The following is a 19,197-nucleotide window of genomic DNA, read 5'->3' on the forward strand; positions in this document are numbered from 1 at the left end:
TATAAAAAATTGGTTAGGCATTTGAGATAAGCTCCCTGTTATCAGATTTAAAGGCTGCTGGCAGCAGCAGTGACTAACTCCTTTTTATCTGAACAAAACTCATAATGCAACCTGCACTATCGAAATCAGCCTTAACCACATACAGTGAATATCACTCTTTATCCCGTCTAAACTATCAAAGCGACGCTCAGAGGTTTGCTCAGAGATAATCCCTTATATCTGCTTGTATAATGCTCGCCTTGCAGCTAATTAGGTTGTGGGATTTAGATCATTTCCAAGCTAACGAGTTGAGACAAAGTCAGCTCGTTGCCATGGGTAAAAGCATGTAAGCCAACCATCTTTGTTTACGCTGCTCGAAATAGAAAGAGTTGCTCTGTCAGTACGGCCCCTGAGAGAGAGAGTCATGACACATCTCGCATGAAATGGTGTGATTTTATGCACTTCAATTATGCACTGCGACTTGCACTCTAAAAATACAAGCCTCTCAATTAGGCTGTGTCAGTGCCTGCCGAGCTCATTCAGTTTAAACCAGGAGATGGAGATGTTGTATTCTTTCACAGTATCAAAGGAGCCCCCTGCTGTGTGTGCGTCTTGATACAACACAGATTGTTTGTACACCTATGTGGCCGTAACGCACCAACATTCCACCGACACCGCAATATTCTGTAATCACAATGATTATGATAATTACATAATTGCTTCCCTTCTTCCTCCTTCCTCCAGGGTGAATCTGGCTCTGGCCTACACAGAGTTAACGGAGGAGCTGGGGCGCCTCCAAGCACTGAGCTCCAAGCAGACGGAGATCCTGAGGAAAGCCTCGCAGGAGCAGGCTAGTCCAGGTCAGCACGGACAGTATCAATGTGTGAAAGAATGTGGACGTCCCGGGTCACGGTGGAAATATTTAGTCCCTTTACTTGAGTAAAAGTAGTCCTGCACTCAAAATGCTACTGAAGTTAGAGTATGCATGCAGCAGGTGTTAGTTTAAGCTGTAACACTGCAGCATCAGATGTTTGAGTGACTAATGACTGTACTGAAACAATGTTTCCCACTGAAATGTGGAGTGGAAGTATAAAATTGAAAGACTCAACTAAAGTGTGAGTATGTGCTGATATGAGCAAACGTCCTCAGTGACATTCAGGACATCAATTTTCTAGAAGATTTAACAGAAATATGTTTGTTTGTTTGTTTTTTTTAGATAGATGTCAAATTCAATGAACAAAACATAATTCAGAAATTACAGTTTTGGTTTGTTGCTTCAGTTTTCTCACACACTTAAGTGAAGCTGGATAACACACATGTGTATGTAGAGTACAACGTACAAGTGCTAAACAGTAGCAACACCTTTCTCTTCCTGCACAAGAAGTCACACGCGTCTCACGGCTGTGCATCTACAAGCTACCACAAACCAAAAAGGCCCCATGCCTGTACTGAGCCGTCCATAGCACAAACTGGGAAAGCGTGTTGCGTAAATCAGTGAATAACCAGCCCACCATTTTTCCGCAGAGTAAAGTGGGAAAAACAGAAATCCCCCAAACTGTGTTTGACCTCTCCCTGAAGTCGTGTTGTGTCACGTTAATCTAGAAAACTTTCAAATGCCACCGCGGCTTAATTAGTCACAGGATCACTCAAATGATCATGAGTGCCTCTCGGTGCTCTGTAACAACAAAACAAATAACTTTATGTAAATCATTAGAATAATTAGCAAAGTGGGAATTGGTGCCGAGCCATAAAAAACACTCTCCTGGGTGTTACACTGTAAAAGTAAGCGTGAACTGAAGAGTCCTGTTTGACTGTTCAGGCCTCAGTCGGAGGCTCTCAGAGAGCTTGAGAGCGCAAACACCCCCTCCTTTTTAACACCTCAACCAACCGGCCATAAATGATGTTTCCTCTTCGATATGGGAAGTGGAGCTGAAGCGCTGACTGACTCACCAACACGTCTCTGCAATGACACGAAAAACAATGCAACTGTAATGGTACAGATTCAAATCTTTTTTTTATTTATGAATGCCAAGAGGAACGTAATGCACGTTCCTGTAAAGTGAGCACGCTGTGGCAGGAAAGTTTGTTTTGTAAAAATAAAAAAAAGTATAAATGTCTTCTGATAAAATACAAAAAAAAGTCAATCAATGAGATGACAATCTGTGATGAACGTCATACGAGCATCACGTTAGAGTTTTCCTCTGCTCGTACAGGAAATCTCAACAGCTGACTGAGCTTTACTCATTCTCTCCGTTTCCTCAGCCTCGGGTTCACCGTAACGTTCAATCGTCAGCGTTTCTAGAAAGTGACTTTGTGTGCCTCTTTTAAAGTTGGACAACAAAGTTGACTTCACCTCCTGCCGTTGTGAAACTCAGTGCCTCCTATAACCACACCCACACCCCTTAACCCTGCATAACTTTAAGCCTTAATATAATGTGAACAGGTGAGTTGTATATAAATTCACCCTCAGTACAGTTGTCATGAACGGGGAAATTAGCTACAGAGACCAAAACTGTTTTTTGTCCCAGGCTGTGAACATGAACTGCAGCTCAGTGTAGTAACAGCTTGTTTGTTTTGTTCCCTCAGTCCAGCTTCACTCTCCCATCCACCACCAGCGCCACTCTCCGGTATCTCAGCGCCACTCGCCCATCTCACAGCGTCACTCTCCAGTCCCTCCTCCGCCGCAACACTCCCCGATCCAACAGAGACGCTCCCCGGTGCTGCAGCGCCTCTCCCCGGACATGCACCGCCGCTCACCCCTGCTGGACGTCAATGACGGCCCGGCCTCTTACTCCTGCCGGCCACCCAGCCAACACCTGAGGGCCAGCTTCCAAGGCCGTCGCAGTTACTCTGAGGTAGCCGACCCCTCGGCTTACCAGTGCCCACCTCGCTTCTCCCTGGACCCTGTCTCCACCCTGCCTAAGCCACGGCCCTACATTGAGGGCTACCCAAAACAGCAGCCCCAACATGTGGGCTCGCCTCACGGTGGACTGCAGCACAGAAGCTCCCCATCTCCCCATCAAGGTGGTGGAGGAGGAGACGGGGGCCTCGGGGAGAGCTCCATGCGCCACTCAAGAGAAATGCCGTTCCCACTGTCTGAGGTGGCCCACCTGCATTTTGAGCCTCCTCCTCCTTCTACACCGGCCCCCCAGCCACCACAGTCCTCTGAAGATGAGGAGGAGTGGACCTGCCCGCATCCCATCAGCCCACCACGGACGCTGGGCGTGCTCTCTGCTGCAGTGCCCAGTGGCATCATGAGAGGCCCAGCATCCTGCTCAGCCTTCCCCATCCCTCAGAGGCCTAACACCCTGAGCTGCCACTCGCAGCCGGGGTACATGTCAGCAGAGCACGCTCAGTCCTGGCCTTCAATCAATGTGAGTTCAACTCATGCATAAAGGTTCATTTCATCTTTGTGGAGTTTGTACCAGCTGCACGTTTGATTGATTTTGAAACCGTGGAGTTGCAGGAGTGAAAGTTCACTGTGTCACAACAACTGTAATTACTGAGCCGGTTCACAGAAAAGAACGAGTATTTAACGCCAAAGACTTTTTTCACACTCAATATCAAAATCGTCTTTCCCACATTTCATCCTGATCAACAGAAATACTTAGTTATGTTTTTTTTTTCTTTCTGTGCATCAGACGAGAGGTTTTATATCGATCTGACTTCTGTATATTCAGCATGACAACCTAGTTTAGTATAACATGGGAAAACAGCTCGTTTGACTCAGTCCAAAGTGAATTTATATCTAACACCGTCTCTAAATAACGCACTGGAGCTTGTTTTTTTAATCTACATGATCAGAAATGTAAAAATAACTACTGTGGTTTCAGAGTGAGACTGTGCAAAGGGCAAAACCTCATCCACATACTATACACTAATCGCACGATCAACACGAGAGCACGCATCAGATTACTGATCATTTGTTAAGAAATTTAAAAGATAAACCATATAAATAAAACAAGTCTTTAAACTCGTGACAAAGCCTCGTGCTTTCAGCCTTTAAGCAACAAGAAGCGACATCCTTTGTTTCAGAATATGCCTCGTAGCAACAAACTGTACGTGTGCACCCAAGTGAAAAAAGTTTTATTACAAAGTTCAGGAACAAGGACCACGCCTTGAACTCATCACATTTCCGTGTCTCGACTACTTAGAGACGTCTTATCAGTTCACTCCATGTCGGGCGCCAGATCAGAAAATTCTCGTGCGTCATTTAAGGGGGCAATTCCACAGAAATGCTTTTACATGAAACCGAAAGCGATTTGAAATGTGTGAAACGCATGTTTCCTGAGCTGAAGAATCATGATCATGGTGAGAGTTTCCACCTGGATTTACTACAACCAGCAAAATCCCAAAAGTGAGCACTCACAAAATAATGATGCAATTTTATTTCCTCCCACAGAATGACTAATACAATCCAGTGAAATGAGTAAGTTTAGACCTCGGGTGATTTATCCTGATGTCTAATTATATATATGTGTGTGTGTGTACCTGTGTGTACCTGTGTGTGTGTTTGTGTCTGCAGCTCTGGATGGAGACCGAGGAGAGCGACATGCGAAGCTGCCCTCTCTGCCAGCTGATCTTCCCTGTCGGTTACCCTGACGATGCCCTCATCAAGCACATTGACTCCCACCTGGAGAACAGCAAGATCTGATTGCCACGGCAACCAGCCCGCACACATCTGCGCTCTCCTCTTATAGATTATGTAAGAGATTGGCAGGCCCGGGCCCGAAAAACTGGGAGAGTCAAACGTAGAAATCCCAGACGAGCCATTTCTCACCAGTTAGCGTTAATCTATAAAGGTAGGGATGCAAAATGGGCGCAGGGGCCTGTTATATTCGGGAAGTACTTCAACATCGGGGTCCGTGTTGGATTCCACATGCAGAGTCCTTAAGACAGATCTGCCTGTATAATCACTGGCTCTGGTTGCTGCTGTTTTGTTATGAGTCTTGTTGTGTGGTTTCAGACAGTTTCAGGTGTTGTGTTGTTTTTCGCTTCACGGTGTAGTACACTTTGATTTAGCAAAGTAAGCCAAAGACGAGGTACGAGAGGCAGGACGGAAGGTTCAGGGGCTCTGCATGTCAAAGCAAAACAAACATAATCCATCCAGTAAAACGATCAGGGAGATCTGAACCAGACTATTCTCAGCACTTAGCTTTAAATACTGTACACCTGCTCGGACAGTCTCACACACACACACACACACACACACACTACAGGATATTTCGCAGAGTGCCAAGAACACTGGCTTATTGAACTGACAGATGTACAAAGTCATGTAGGACGGTGATTAGTCAGAGTTCAGGAGTTTTAGAGGATCTGATGACACTGTGAAGGGATTCTGTCTGTCGGGTTCGATGCCAGTTCGCGTTCGCTCCTCTAAAACTACGACGCACGTATCCACGGCTGTTAAGAAAGTACAAAACATTCCAGTCTCACGTTTAATCTGCTGACAAAGCTGGCTGAACATGAATGTGAAAGTGTCGCGATGATGCCCTGCAGGGCGGGGCGCTGATGTGTCTTCTCTCCGAGCAGAGGGGAAATATATGTCAGAATATACCTTTATGCTTGCGGCCTGTTTCAAAAGAAAAAAAAGAACTCAGTATCTTAGCACTTTAAGTTAGCATAGCCTATGAAATGTATCTGTTTTCAATCCCCATATATATTTTCCATGTATAATTTACTATTTATATTGTCGATCTGTAAGGCAAAAAAATATGAAGATATATTTTTGCAAATGTTAACGCACCACATGGTCTCATGTCAGTGTCTCTCCCATGTGCTCGCACACTGCTGTAAATAACAGGAGTCGGAGGTCAAAGTCCCACCACGCCGCACGGGATTCACACTTTTTGCTGTACAAAGACTTTTAAATTGTCAACTGGGATTCTCATCGGTCTTCCTAAAGATCTGACCTTCAAAACAGTTTGATGTCACGACTGCCCAGACCACCCAACAAAAACCACGAGAAAGAGAACACACACACACTACGACCCAGCTGGCTGCATGAGATCAAGACTTCTGACCTGCTCTGGAGGAGAAAAGCAGCAGGCTTTTTAAGTGTACTGTATTTCTATCACGGAGATCTGATACCAGAAACAACATCTCCGAATCAGCAAAGTTATTTCTGCAGGGTTTCAGCAATGACAATACTCTTCTTTTGATACATGGGTTTAAGTTTTTAAAATCACAAGTGGAATCTCAGCTGGAGATCTGACGCTTGTGGGACTTCTTTTTGAGGAAAAAATATGACAAAATAAAAAACAACAACAACAAAAAAACAAAAAAAAAACAGAGTAACACTGATGTCAGCTAATCTGAGGCGTTCAGTTACATGTGCAGTTTCTGTTGTGGGGATGTCCCTGCGTACCACCCATGCATTCAAACTGGTTTGAAGTGACTGAAGAGATGATATGCGGTAGATTAGAGCACATAGGGTAGTGACTGTGGCAGCAGGATGTTTTAGGATGTAGATTTCAAGTCCTTGTATGGGGTTAACTTCTACTTACCTGAAGAACTCCAGAGCTCCACACTGAAGCTCTGGAGGCTTCGATCTTTCTCATGAAGGTTTAAAGAAACGAGTTTCCAATGAGGGGATCAAGAAATATCAGATTAAAGGATAACTCTGGTTTATTAACACTTAGAGATTATTCTTTTCCCTGGCATTTTGTCCACCGTCGTCCACCGTGTCGTTCAATAGAAAGTTCTAAAAATATTGCTAAAGTCTGCTGTCACCTGACCTTTAACCTTCAGTTCATAGCCAAGGCGCCTGATAGAAGATAAACTTCCACAAAAGATTTCAACGAGCGGGCCGACTAACTGAAATGATTTCGGTTTCATCGTGCGTTAGGATTTTCATGACCGAGCTCAGTGGGTGTCGATGTTTGAGTGACTCCTCCATACTTTTGGTGTTGCAGCAATTCATTGGAAAAAAAAAGCACGTCCCGCCTGCAGAGCCTTGAACATTACATACAACGAAACAATCGGACCAGTTGTTCTGTTGCTTGCATCTCTGACATTATGATTAAACAGAGAGTTTATTTAAAGGCGAGGTCTGCTTCATCCTGTGGCTGAAATCAGAAAAAAAAGTACCTACCGCCTCCACAAACGGGTACCTGTGGGGAAACCCTGGAAACTATTTCGAATTTCACAAGAAAAAAGGAGTGAAGCAGAGAGCAATCTGAAAATATCACAATTTAAACTTTCAAACTTCCTCCACGACTCATTATTCATCCGGTGGACTGCTTGTGTTTCGTTGTTTTTAGCACTCAAGCAATTACAGTGTCTGAATAAACTGGAGTTATCCTTTAAAGAGCTACATCTTGAGGTGTACAATAAGGCAGTACGGAGATACTTGACCATTAAATCGAAGAGGGCTGTATTGACTCCCAATTATTCTATACTGTATGTATGTTCCTATATCACTCTATGTAAAAAAAAAAGTATTTAAAGTTGTGTACAGACAGATATTTTGCAAGTGTGTAAGGCTAATGCAACATGTACTCTATTATTCAACAACTTAAAATTGGAGTGTCTGTAAATCAGTATATATAATCTTAGCCACCACACTAAATATGAAATTATATACACAAGTACTACCCGACACCTTTCCTCTTTCCTCTACTCACTACATACAGTAGTGGTATGTCCTCGAGTCGACTAATAACAGATCCATCAGTTTGAAGCTGTGCTATGAGTGACTGAGCACTTTCAACTTTTGTCACACATCAAATAAATAATCTGGACACGACTACACACCCGGCAGGTTTAAAGAGGAAAATTTTAAAAATGATTTTTTTTTTTCTGAAGCACGACGATAAAATTGTGCATAGTTGTCCGTCTTCACTGATGTTGATGCAATGTTGCATCATAAATGAGGTCAAAGCGCATTTGGAAACTTTTATTTAGGACTGTGTAATCTGATTACAATTCAACCTACTGCCGTTGAGGTGTTGTTTTTGCGGCCGTTTCACAAAACAATATTTCGCCCTCCTTTTTTTTTTTTTTTTTTTTTTTTTTGACTCGTAAGCAACAACATCAAATTATTATTTCCTGTATTTTGAAAAACAGAGGACATGGTTTGCAGGTTTTCTCTTCAAGTTCATTGTGTGGCAACGTGCTGCATTGTGGTTAATGGTGCTGGGATGCATAGCAACCACAAGTTCAAGTTGTTGGCCAGCAGCAGTGATCACACTCGTATGTGACACACACACACATACACACACACACCTACATGTTTATTCTGTAGCATCCGCGCGCACAGAAGCTACGCTGAAGTCCATCACATGAAGAGTTCAATCAGGTTCAAGGTTTTTTTTATTTTGTCAACCTCAAAATCTGAAACCATCTCGTGTTTTTCTCTTTTTTGTGTGTCTTAACAGCAAACTGACTCCTTGGTTTTCTCAGGAGATTAACAGAGAGACAAATCAGATCTGCGTTAGATTTAAATTCAATTCCACTCAAAAAATTTTCCCTCAGATTTACTCAGGAGACAAACGGCTAGGTCCAACAAAGAGTAACCGTTTCTGATTTTTTCATTCTTGTACAGCTTCCACTCTCCTGTGTGAGTCAGGCGGTTCTCCTGGGTAACATTAAGCGCACACAGAGACCTCAGAACTAATGAACTCTCCACAACACTAATGAGAAGTAATGGCTACTCTACAGCATTGGTGCGGTGGAACAACACCGCCGGCGTTCAAGGACTTCACGAGTGTGATAAACAAAAAAGAAAGCAACAACAGAGGAATATAAAGAGTCACCTTTTCTTTCTCTCTCTGTCTGTAAATATTCCTATAAATAAACTGGAACTTGCACTGAAATCATGTGTCGGATGGCTCATTTATGCACTTCACATCCTCTCTCCTTACTCAGACTAACTTGTGATTGAGCTAAAACTCATTTAAAGGAATTAATATTTAAAAAAAGGGAACATAGCCGCTGTGCTGCATTCTTAAAGTTTCTTCTATCTGCAGACACACGAGGGTGGAGGAAGTTGCTTGGTATTAGGCACATGATCACATGTTTCTTTTAAAAAGAAAAACAGTTAGAGCTTCAGATTCTTGCAGTAAACTCTTTTTTTATGCGTTATTTGCATTTCAGTGAAATTCAAGAAAATATATTCTCGGTTTTAGAATGACGTGTTGATATTATGGTATTAACAAACATCATTCACCGCCTGACAGATGATATTTCTGCAAACCTATTTATTTAGTGGAGAGGTGGGCTTTCAAATTGGGTGCAACAACAATATGTGTGTGTGTGTGTGTGCATGCTGTGATGGACACACACATGTGTGTGTCTTGATGTGGCTGCAGAGTCCTGAGAAGCAGTAAGTGTGTTGTTAGTTTCAGTCAGACGGGCCCAGCGCTGCTGCTGCTGCTGCAGAGAGAGCCGAGCTCGCTGTGAAAACATTCATCGATGTCGATGGTCGGCTGAGAAACAGACTGGAAGAGGCTTCAGTGGCTGTTTGTCTTCTGTTAAAGTTTCATACATCAAAAACTGTTATTGCATCAATGAAATGTTGCAGTTTTGCCAGATTGTGACATTAAAGTTTAGCAAGTTGTGAACTTTGTTTTGAATTTATTTAATTTTATTTAAAAATCAAGACACCATCTCCACCCTCATTTAGACAAAAGTCCCACATCTATTGATGACTTACTGTCATCAGTAACTGAAACCTGACGGCTTTAATGAATGAACCTCGTGAGCTCTTTCATCCGAGCGTGTAAAAATCCCCACAGTGGTTTTATTAGTGGTAATAACTGATCTGTAAAATGTTAATTATAATAAAGGCCTGTCAGCAATAACTTTTCTTTAGTGTGTCCTTTTCAAACATCACATGCAGGTGAAACATTCACACGTTTCACCTGCAACTTTCCAGAACAGATTAACCAATGTAGTGAAAGTGCTTCTGTCATAAATAAGAAGAAAACATAGAAAATAATCAAAGAAAGAAAGAAGAAGAAGAAGAAGAAGAAGAAAGAAATCTCCTGCTCAGTTTTGAAGTGCCGGTCGTCTTGTTTACCTCTAATCATGGCCTCCCCTCTTTCAGCCGACTTCAACTTCAACTTCTTACCAAGTTTGTTTCCTACATGTTTAGCTCTTTGTCGCTAACCTCAATACATAGCCTACCTCAGGAAAAGGAAAAATGCACCACCCATCCGGGGCCACAAAACCACAAACCCTGGTAGACTTCTATGTGAAGCTGCAGTGAAATAAAAAAAAAAAAAAACCTGCAGTGAGTACTAACCACACGAACGCAGTGAATAAGTGATGAAAAGCAGCACTTTCTGTGCACTGATCAAAAACAACAACCCCTCTGTGCCAACAAACACGCAGCTTTAAAAATACACACGCATCACCGAGTACACACATGTACACACACGTACACACAGTTCTTAGAAGTCAGTTTTTTTTTTTGCAATTTCTGTTTCCAGTAATCCTCACGCACTTCTTCCCCAGTGCAACTGGCAACTACTGCTTAATAAATTGTGATTAATTAAAATTATATTGAAACTTTTGTATTTTATCATTTTACTGTTTTCATAGAAAAGCAACGTTTAAACGTGTAACTTACTTCACAGAACTAACAGAGTTATTTTATTGATTTACAGGAACGGGCTCATACTGTGTTTGCTATTTTTCTGTCAATGTGTGGAACAAATTTATTAACTATTTATTGTACTTTATTGTTCTCAAAGCAGTGCAGATGCTTTAGTTTGGACGGTGCTGGATAAAGGTTTGAGTGTTGATTTAGATCCCATGAGCTGCATGATAACAGAAGCTGGGGTCAAGTTTGGATTTCGAAGCCGACAAATCAGAGCAGAGAGAATGTGAAATAAATTTTTAAAACAACACTGAAGTTTCCTTGAGCAAGGCACTTCAAACCTCGCTGCTGAACTGCTCACAGATCTGAACAGTTCAGCATGAGGAATGAAACTTGTGGTCGCACAAGGGGCTTTTACATATTTTGACGTAATAAGAAAAAGAACCAAAACTGAAAAAACAAAACTGTATAGCTAACAATTACTCACCTCCTACGTTAATGTAAAACATCAGAGATGGAAATTTGTTTAAAGTGTTTTCATTTAGGCGACGGGGTTATTTCATGTTCAACAGCACAGAGCGTTAAATATGCTGACAGCCTTTGAGGAAGTTTGCCTCTTAAAACACACACACACACACACACACACACACACACACACACACACACACACACACACACACAAGCATAGCAGATTTCAAGTTTTTGTTTCAAGTGCAAATCATTCTTCTTTTACAGCTTTACAGCTGGTAGGTGTTAATAAAAATAAAAAATAAATCACAGATATGTTTTCTCCATTTGCAGAGCGAGAAAAACATTTTCCATCCTCGTGTTTAATTTCCACGTGGGAAGAGTTTCAGCCCACTAGATGGCCACATAAACCACATAAACCACAGACCTCACTCTGCTTCACGGCATACAACAGAAGACTCTGAGTCTTATCGTTGTTACATATTTAATTACTGCAAAACAAACTTCAGGACAAAGCTCCACATGTTGCGTTCACTGAACTCACACATACTGTAGCTGACAAAATGCAGAACACATGAGGACGTGGACTGTTACTAAAAGGTTTAATAAGAAGAAAAATGCTCCATGAGAATGTGTGAATTCTGTCTGTCACTTCTATTAATACTTCATACGGTGCACGTCCTTCTTGAGTTTCTAGTTGAAACCAATCGTAGTGAAATCTGACATACATGTGATTCAACACACAAAACATTCACTTTCCAAAAGATGGCCTCACTGGGCAAAAATGTCATCTCTGTCCAGAAGATGTTCTCTCTTTCTCAAAATGTCCTCACTGTCCAAAAAATGTTTTTTTCAAACAGATGTCCTCTGTTTTCAAAAGTGTCTCAACGTAGAAAACAAAATGTATGTCGAGGGGCAAGTTCAAGTTCTTCACTTCCTCTTAGACCACGTAAACACCGAGCTCGGCGGGCTGCTGTAAAGATGAACATTTGTTGGTCCGTCCAAAATAAACTTTGACATCTAAAAATGTTCATGTATATGTGCACGTCTGCGTCGTGCACGAGGAAAACCAAGCTTGAGTTTGTAGCAGTGTAGTTAAGAGGCAAACTTTATTTTGTCCGGTCACATTATGATGATCAGAAAACGTTTGAGTTTTGCACTGTCCTGGTTCACAGGCAGCATCTGTGAGCCGTATTTGAAACACTATCGTTCAGTTTCCTATCAGTGAAAAGAAGAAAATATGTGGATGAGAACTACCTGAGTGTGAGGGCCACGCCTCGAACTCCTCCCTTATCTCAAGTACTTAAACTCACTCTTTGACTCTTTGACCCCTCTCCTCTTTTTTTGTACTCTCTTCTCTTTCTTTCATTCAAACACAGGAACCTTGGGGCTCTAATACATAGAGACAAGGCGAGATGGTTCAAATCCCTCCAGGTTCCCCCCCTCGTTCTCAGATTTAGCCGGGTTAGCGTAGAACTCTCAGAGCTCACAAAAAGATCAAGCAGTGTGATGACTACCATCGCGTTGATTGTGGGTAACCTTTTTTTAGTGACTGACTTGCATGCAGTGATACAGATTCACCACCTGCTGTTCTAGTATGAATCAGTGCTGCTGCTGGTGTCCCACATGCAGGCACTGACAACATGTTCATCATGTCGGCTGGCAGAGGGCCCGGGCCTCTGAGATCGAAACCCTCAGTGATAAAAAAAATTAATAAAAATACATAGGCTACAGTACAGTGACACACAAACACACATATCCATGCACAGACCCAAACACACACACATTTACACGCTCTGACACCTACAACACATGTAATCTGCACGGGTAGAGGCGCAGCTAATGTCGGCGTGAAGCGGTGAACTGCGTTTGAACTGGCGACCTCTGTAACTCACCCATATTGATGGCAGGCAGCGCTCCAGCAAGCATAGCATGGCCCCAGGGACTGTAGGCGTCAATGGGGGAGGAGGGTGAACAGTAGGTGGATGGATGCATGGGTATGTGGATGCCAGTCAAGTTTATATGTCAAAGTGTTATGGTGGAATAACAAAGAGACAATGAGAAACATGAACTTACAGGATGTTATGCAAAGGTGTAAAGAGATAAGACGACGGTGTGAGCATCTTGTATCTACTTTATCTCTTCTCAGAGAAGAGGATGAGAGCTCTAATGCGTGAGCTGCAACAAGTCATTTTAATTCAGTTGTGTTGGACCGTTAAAAGTAAAAAAGGTATGTGGAAACTTGAACATTGCACCCATATGTGATGTAACATCCACATCCATCCACTCCACTCCTCTGCTCTCACGCTTCCAGACAGATGTTGAACCTGGCTGCAGGGATTTGCTTCCACTGAGCGACAAGAGCATTACTGAAGTCCATCGCTAGGTCTGACTTGGCTTAGTGTCGGTGGCAGTTACGTCCGTATTGGATGGATTTGGGTTTCCCACCTCACAATTTCCATGCCACAATCAGTGAGGCCTATTCTTAATTGTTGGTACCAATATTTACATTAGCCGAGTTCCTGAAGCTTAGACTTAGTGGACAGAGCTTCCAGTTCTGGTAAGTGAAGTGTCCTAAACCTGCATTCTTTCTAACAGCAGGTCCATTGGCTGCAAAAAGAAGTCAGATTATATCGAATCTTATGTGGAAATGAGCAAATATCTGGCTTGATTTATGACCTCAGTAAACAGTTTCTTCATGAGTTTATGGTCTGAATCTCTGGTTTCAAGTCTTCTTCCACACAGCATGATGTACATTTTAGAAATTATGGTGCCATTTAGAGTAAAATGGACAATGAACCAGGATATGCTTTAGTCCAGTCTGTGCAGCGCAACACGCCTCGGGCTCACAGAACTCAGATCAAACTGTTAAACCAGAGCAGCATCAAATATGAATCCAGATTCTGTCACTGCACATCTCAAATGTTTACAGAAACATATTTTCATAAGATATAAGATGAGTTTGTGTCCCCTTTTCTTCCGACTCGCAGTACGTCACCCAGCAGCTAAACGCTCTCTCCAATGATGGTCACCTCTGGCTCCAAAAACACCAAGACTGTGACAGCCATGATACCAACCTAAAGGCTTCTAAACATCTCTACAAGATGATAGTTAATAATTAACCTTTTATAGATAAGTACGGCTACTCGTATATGTGCCTGTGTGTCCCCAGCTGTGGGATGTCACCCAACAGAGTAAAGCCTTTTTCACCAGGACCACTCAGATTGGCCACCCCATGCACTAACATCTGGGGTGATACAGAGGTGAGCCGCCGTCTCCATAAATCATTCATTTCATTCTCATGTATAATTGTGTAATTTTGCATTAGCATTGCACGGTGAAGCCGAGGACAACCGCCAGAACCCTGTATGAAAGTTTTAGCGTCGTGCAGGATCTCGGTGCGGTGCAAACATTATTATTAGCATGTTCTTATCTATAACACCTCATCCATTATGGATGTTAGAAGGTAACTACAGCCAGTATTAGGATGGATGGGATGGTTCTTCTGTCAGCACTGCCTTTTACTTTAATATTTGATCAAGAACAGGCAGCCACTGACGCATCACAAGGGTCTTCACCAGGGTATCCACCTACATGAAATGGCTCTCAGATGCCTGACATGCAGTAGCAGCGAGTTCATCGTTGTCCCACTGACATGGAAGAAATGACCTTTCTGAAGGCAGGCTGGGTTAGACTGAGATCACTCAGGTTTGTGAACATTATTGCGAGAGTTGAAGGGTAGACACTCCAAAATATCCAGGTATTAATACAACATGTGGTTAGAAATATATGTGATTGTGCAATGTGTCCAAAACCATGTGCATTAACATGCCGCTACGTCAGCCTCCACTCTTCTGGTTTCAGGCTTGCCACAAGATTTTGGAACCTGGCTGCAGGGATTTGATCCTATTGAGGCACAGAGCGTTTCAACTATAAGAGAAAAGAGCATCTGAAGAGATGTGCGAGGGATCAGTCATAATTATATGGGAGTAGTCATTCAGGAATGTCCCTCCTGAGATGAGAAGAGCTCAGATGAAGATTTGGACGGACACGATCTGGAGTGGGATTCCTGATGAGTTCAGTGGAAGGACACAAAGTGGAGATGAACAGGATGAAGGTTGGTTTGTGGAAGCGTTTTCCAGATTATACTCTAGTTTACTGAGATTATGACAATAACTGAGGTTAAAAACATTTTTAAAAACATTTCATTTTCCCCAAGCTTCATTGGTAAGATCTAGCACCTGGAATTCCAGTCCATCCCAAAGGTGGATGAGGTTGAAATCATGGCCCACTCAAACTGGGAAAACCATTTGTGGACCAATCTGTATGGATTTGGCTTAAGAGCTGGAGTTTGTCCAGCATGCACCAAAGTATGGAGGGCAGATTGGTAGCACATTTGCATGTCTTTGAGCCTTTGTGTGTCTGTGTGTGTGGTTGTATTTCGGGTAAATGTAAAACTTCCCCTCGAGGGATCAATAAAGTATCTTAAAGTATTCTTCGTTTCTCTTCATGTCATACTGGATATCATTGTGTTCTGCAGCATTAGAGAACTAGAACAACAGCTTCAGGCAGTCTCTAACAAACAAGGTAGAAGTACATAAAAAGTACGGCACGACTGCTGCCACCGACACACTTCAAACTGATCACGCTTATGCATCGGTACTGTGGGCACGCCAGGCAAAACACCATACACTCGCAGGCTTCTGGTTTCCCTGCTGGGTGTAGGTGTTCTCTGGTCTCTCTCCCTGCTCCGACTCCTGTCTCTTGGTTAGTTAGTGATTAGCTAACTGGATGCAGGTGTGCCAGTCACTCTCACCTGGCCCTCCCCTGCAGCTGATGCACCACGCCCCCTCCACCGAAAGGAACAACCTGGTCCATAAAATGTCTTAAAAGCTCCAGACTGAGCTCATTAAAGGCCTTAAATAACACACCATGTAGGCTGTTCCAAGTACTTGTTACCATTTTTACATCAACTGTCAGCAAAGCTTCCAAAACTGAAAGTATTCACTTCATATCAGCGGAAGTCTAGCACATTTGACTGTGCTATTTAAATGTACTTGGTACTGTAATTAATGATTATTAATTATAGAAAACCCGTTGATCAATATGAACATTTCTCTCGAGCAGTAACCTGGACTCGAATCACAGACATACTCAATACAAATCATCTTTGAGGCAAACAAACGGAGGCAGGTGCTTGGGAATCTGCCAAATCAACCATATGGGCCCTGAGGTGGAAGTAACAAGAGTGAGCACACAGAAGCTCTTGTTTTTTTTTCCTTTCACGGTGAAATATTCAGCTCAGCAGACTACATCCCAACTGTAGGTTCTGGTAACAGATGTCACAAAGGTGTTGTAGCCCCGGAGCAGCCCACTTGACCTCGGCTGCTTTGGGTGAGAACGTAGACGTCTTCCTGTGAAAAGTGTTGATCCTGTTTCAACACTTGTAGTTTTTATTGTCAGTTACAATATGGAGTTGAGCAAGAGTGAGGCCGCACTGGTCTGGAGTCTGTGACAGGAGGGAGATGGAGATACGTCTGTAAACGCATCGGCGCAGTGATTGGTGGGCTTGACTCGGGGAGTTTTCATCATTAGGCTGCACTGCATGGCAAACGAGTGGCGTGGCCCCTTTTTTTTTTCCTTACAGGCGGCAGTATCACAGCTCTGATCTGTCACCCTTCGCTTGCCTTAATGTGTGAAAGCAAGACGTGTTGCGCCTATTAGCACTTCTTGGCAAGGCTGGCATGCTGATCCCTCATCCCCGGGGAGCCCGGCAATATGGTGCCGCATGGTGACCGCCCGCCAGCCCTGGCTCCCGCTGTCACAACACATCACACATCCCCGACAACCACCGCCACCACCTCCTCTTCCACCACACCTCCATCACTGCGGCTGGATGAGTGACAGGAGCGCCGAACAGCCAGAGCCAGGGGTCCTCCGGGTGGAATAAAAACAAAAAGTTTTACAGAGGGACGGGGCAGTGCACTTGGTCAATTAGTAAGAAATGTAGCAGTCGTGTTTGGTTTCAATGGAGAGAGCGCGGCTCAGATGAATGTAGATTAGGGACTAAAGCCGAGATCACACGTGACAGATTTCTGTGTATATCATCAACACCTCGCTTTACTTCTTAGACGCTGGAGCAGGCACCCAAACCTCATCAATTTACCAGCTGGTTTGGAAACTGCTTCCTATTTTCTTAGTCTATTACAATATATTTTGGATTGGCTGAGAGGAAACTAGAGGAGAGGGAGATGTTGGCTCTCTCTTTAACATTTTACACATTTCTGTGTGATCACATGTAAGAAAGGACATGGTCTTCACACATCATACCACAGAAATGTTTAAAAAACACATTTACCGTGTGAAGGTTACAGATTTTAGATTCAACTCCAGATTTAAATCAGACTTTTGATCAAACTTTAACCGAGGCTGAGGCGCTGCTGTTTGTATTTAGATCACAGACTGTATCAGACATGGACGTAGTATCTGTGACGCCATCTTGGCGGTCCTGCCTCCGCCCGGCTCACATGCTAATCCAAAAATGGGCAAAGCCGTGGAGCGTGGGTGGAGCTGAGGCGGCTGAATGCATCTGTACAGGTTTCATGAACACGGAAATTTGCCATAGAGACCAAAACTGATTTTTTTTTTTTTTTGTACCAGGATGTAAACGGCTGCATTTTCTTGACGCCCCCACATTGGCTTCACTCCGCCGCCAGAGGTGCATTTGTTTTTTTTGCATCTGTAACTGAAACTATAGAGACATGAGGGCTGAGGTTTAGCGTAGGGTTCTCTTCAGATCTGTAATCGATCACATAACCGTGTCAGGCATGATAACTGGTACCAATGTGGTTAATGTGCATCTTTGTACAGTACAGTATGATTCATGCCACCACGAGTCGTACTGTATTCGTGTTGGTTATAATTTCCGTTTCAGTCTAACTGAAAGCTCCCTGGATGCCGCAGAGGTGGACACTAGAACTAGTTTGTGGGATGATGGAAAAACAGTATACAGCAACTGTAAGTAAATACAAAAATGTCCAAATTGCAAAGATAAGAAACATGAGACAGGATATTAATGATGCATAGATGTAATACTTTCCAGCTCATGTTCGATACTAAAGAGCTGATGACTGTGCTGCCTGGATGTGGGGCTGATAATGAGTGGTCTGTGCCTCTCGGTAAAGATATCGTCGACTCTGTGAGTCACGAGGCTTCCACTGACTAAGTTTGAGTATTGCAGACCACAAGCACGAAAACATTAGCCATGTGTGTGTGGGATACACCCACTACATTTGTGTTCTTGTGGTGACTAGATACTTTTACGGTAAAAGGAAATGAGCATGTATTTAAATTTGGACACAGGTAGCGTGTTATTCTTTGATTTTTCTGTTGAAACCAACTCAATGAAAAGCTTTTTTTTACTCTGAAGTCACAGCCAGTGTGTGTTGTGTGTAGATGCATGTTCAGAATACATCACGTGAATACATTTAAAAAGATTTGCAGACACTGTTCAGATCGTGCGATGGCTCCGGCTGTTCTGAGGCCCAAAACGAAGTGGTAAGTTTTCACCACCTACACGCTTACAAGACTGCTGACGCTCACGGTGAAATATTTAGACCAGCTTTATCTTCAAATCTGATGTCTGCATCTGCTTTTCAGTACCACAGGTAGCGCTGCACAGTCTCAGCCACAAAGCCACGATGTTTACTATGTACGTGTTTCTTTGCACAGAGGTAATCAAAAGGTTGGTTCAATGGAAATACTTGCTGTCTGTCTAAACCATACAGACCTACACTGAATCTATATTCATCATACAAGAGTTTAGGCCACAGGTTAAAGCTGCACAGTCCTGGTGTGACACTGTGGCTTTCAGCAATGAGCATGCTACCTGTGTTGCACACAGCTATCACGGCTGATCCTCTCTGCCATCCCAGTGTTGCCCACTGGGCATCCTCCGGCGCTCTGATGCATCCTAATCCGAGCGCCAGTGACGGACGGGTTCTGACCTGAAATTAAAAAAAACTCCACGTGCCAGCGGTGACGCCTGGACAGTAAAGGATATTTAATCCCTGTGCTGAAGGCAGGGAGGCGAGGGGGTGAGAGGAGGTGGCAGTGGGTGGGGTAGCAGGGGTTCGTCTGCAGATATGGCACAGCTCCACGCCTGGCTGGCCATGCTCACATTAACACTGACAAGACAAAGAGGT

At 43.3% G+C, this 19,197-nt stretch overlaps 1 protein-coding gene across 1 annotated transcript in view; it reads left to right on the forward strand.

Annotated features, from left to right (window-relative positions):
* The window catches only part of tbkbp1 (TBK1 binding protein 1), a 52,217-nt gene extending 44,796 nt beyond the window's left edge, over positions 1 to 7,421 (forward strand). Inside the window, exons 8-10 of the mRNA XM_019254204.2 lie at positions 724 to 839; positions 2,566 to 3,353; positions 4,505 to 7,421. Coding sequence (XP_019109749.1) covers positions 724 to 839; positions 2,566 to 3,353; positions 4,505 to 4,633 — 1,033 coding nt within the window. The 3' untranslated portion in view covers positions 4,634 to 7,421. The remainder of the gene's footprint in view (positions 1 to 723; positions 840 to 2,565; positions 3,354 to 4,504) is intronic.
* The last annotated feature ends 11,776 nt before the right edge of the window (positions 7,422 to 19,197 follow it).

This window comes from Larimichthys crocea, chromosome XVI (assembly GCF_000972845.2).
Source record: "Larimichthys crocea isolate SSNF chromosome XVI, L_crocea_2.0, whole genome shotgun sequence".
NCBI lineage: Eukaryota > Metazoa > Chordata > Actinopteri > Sciaenidae > Larimichthys > Larimichthys crocea.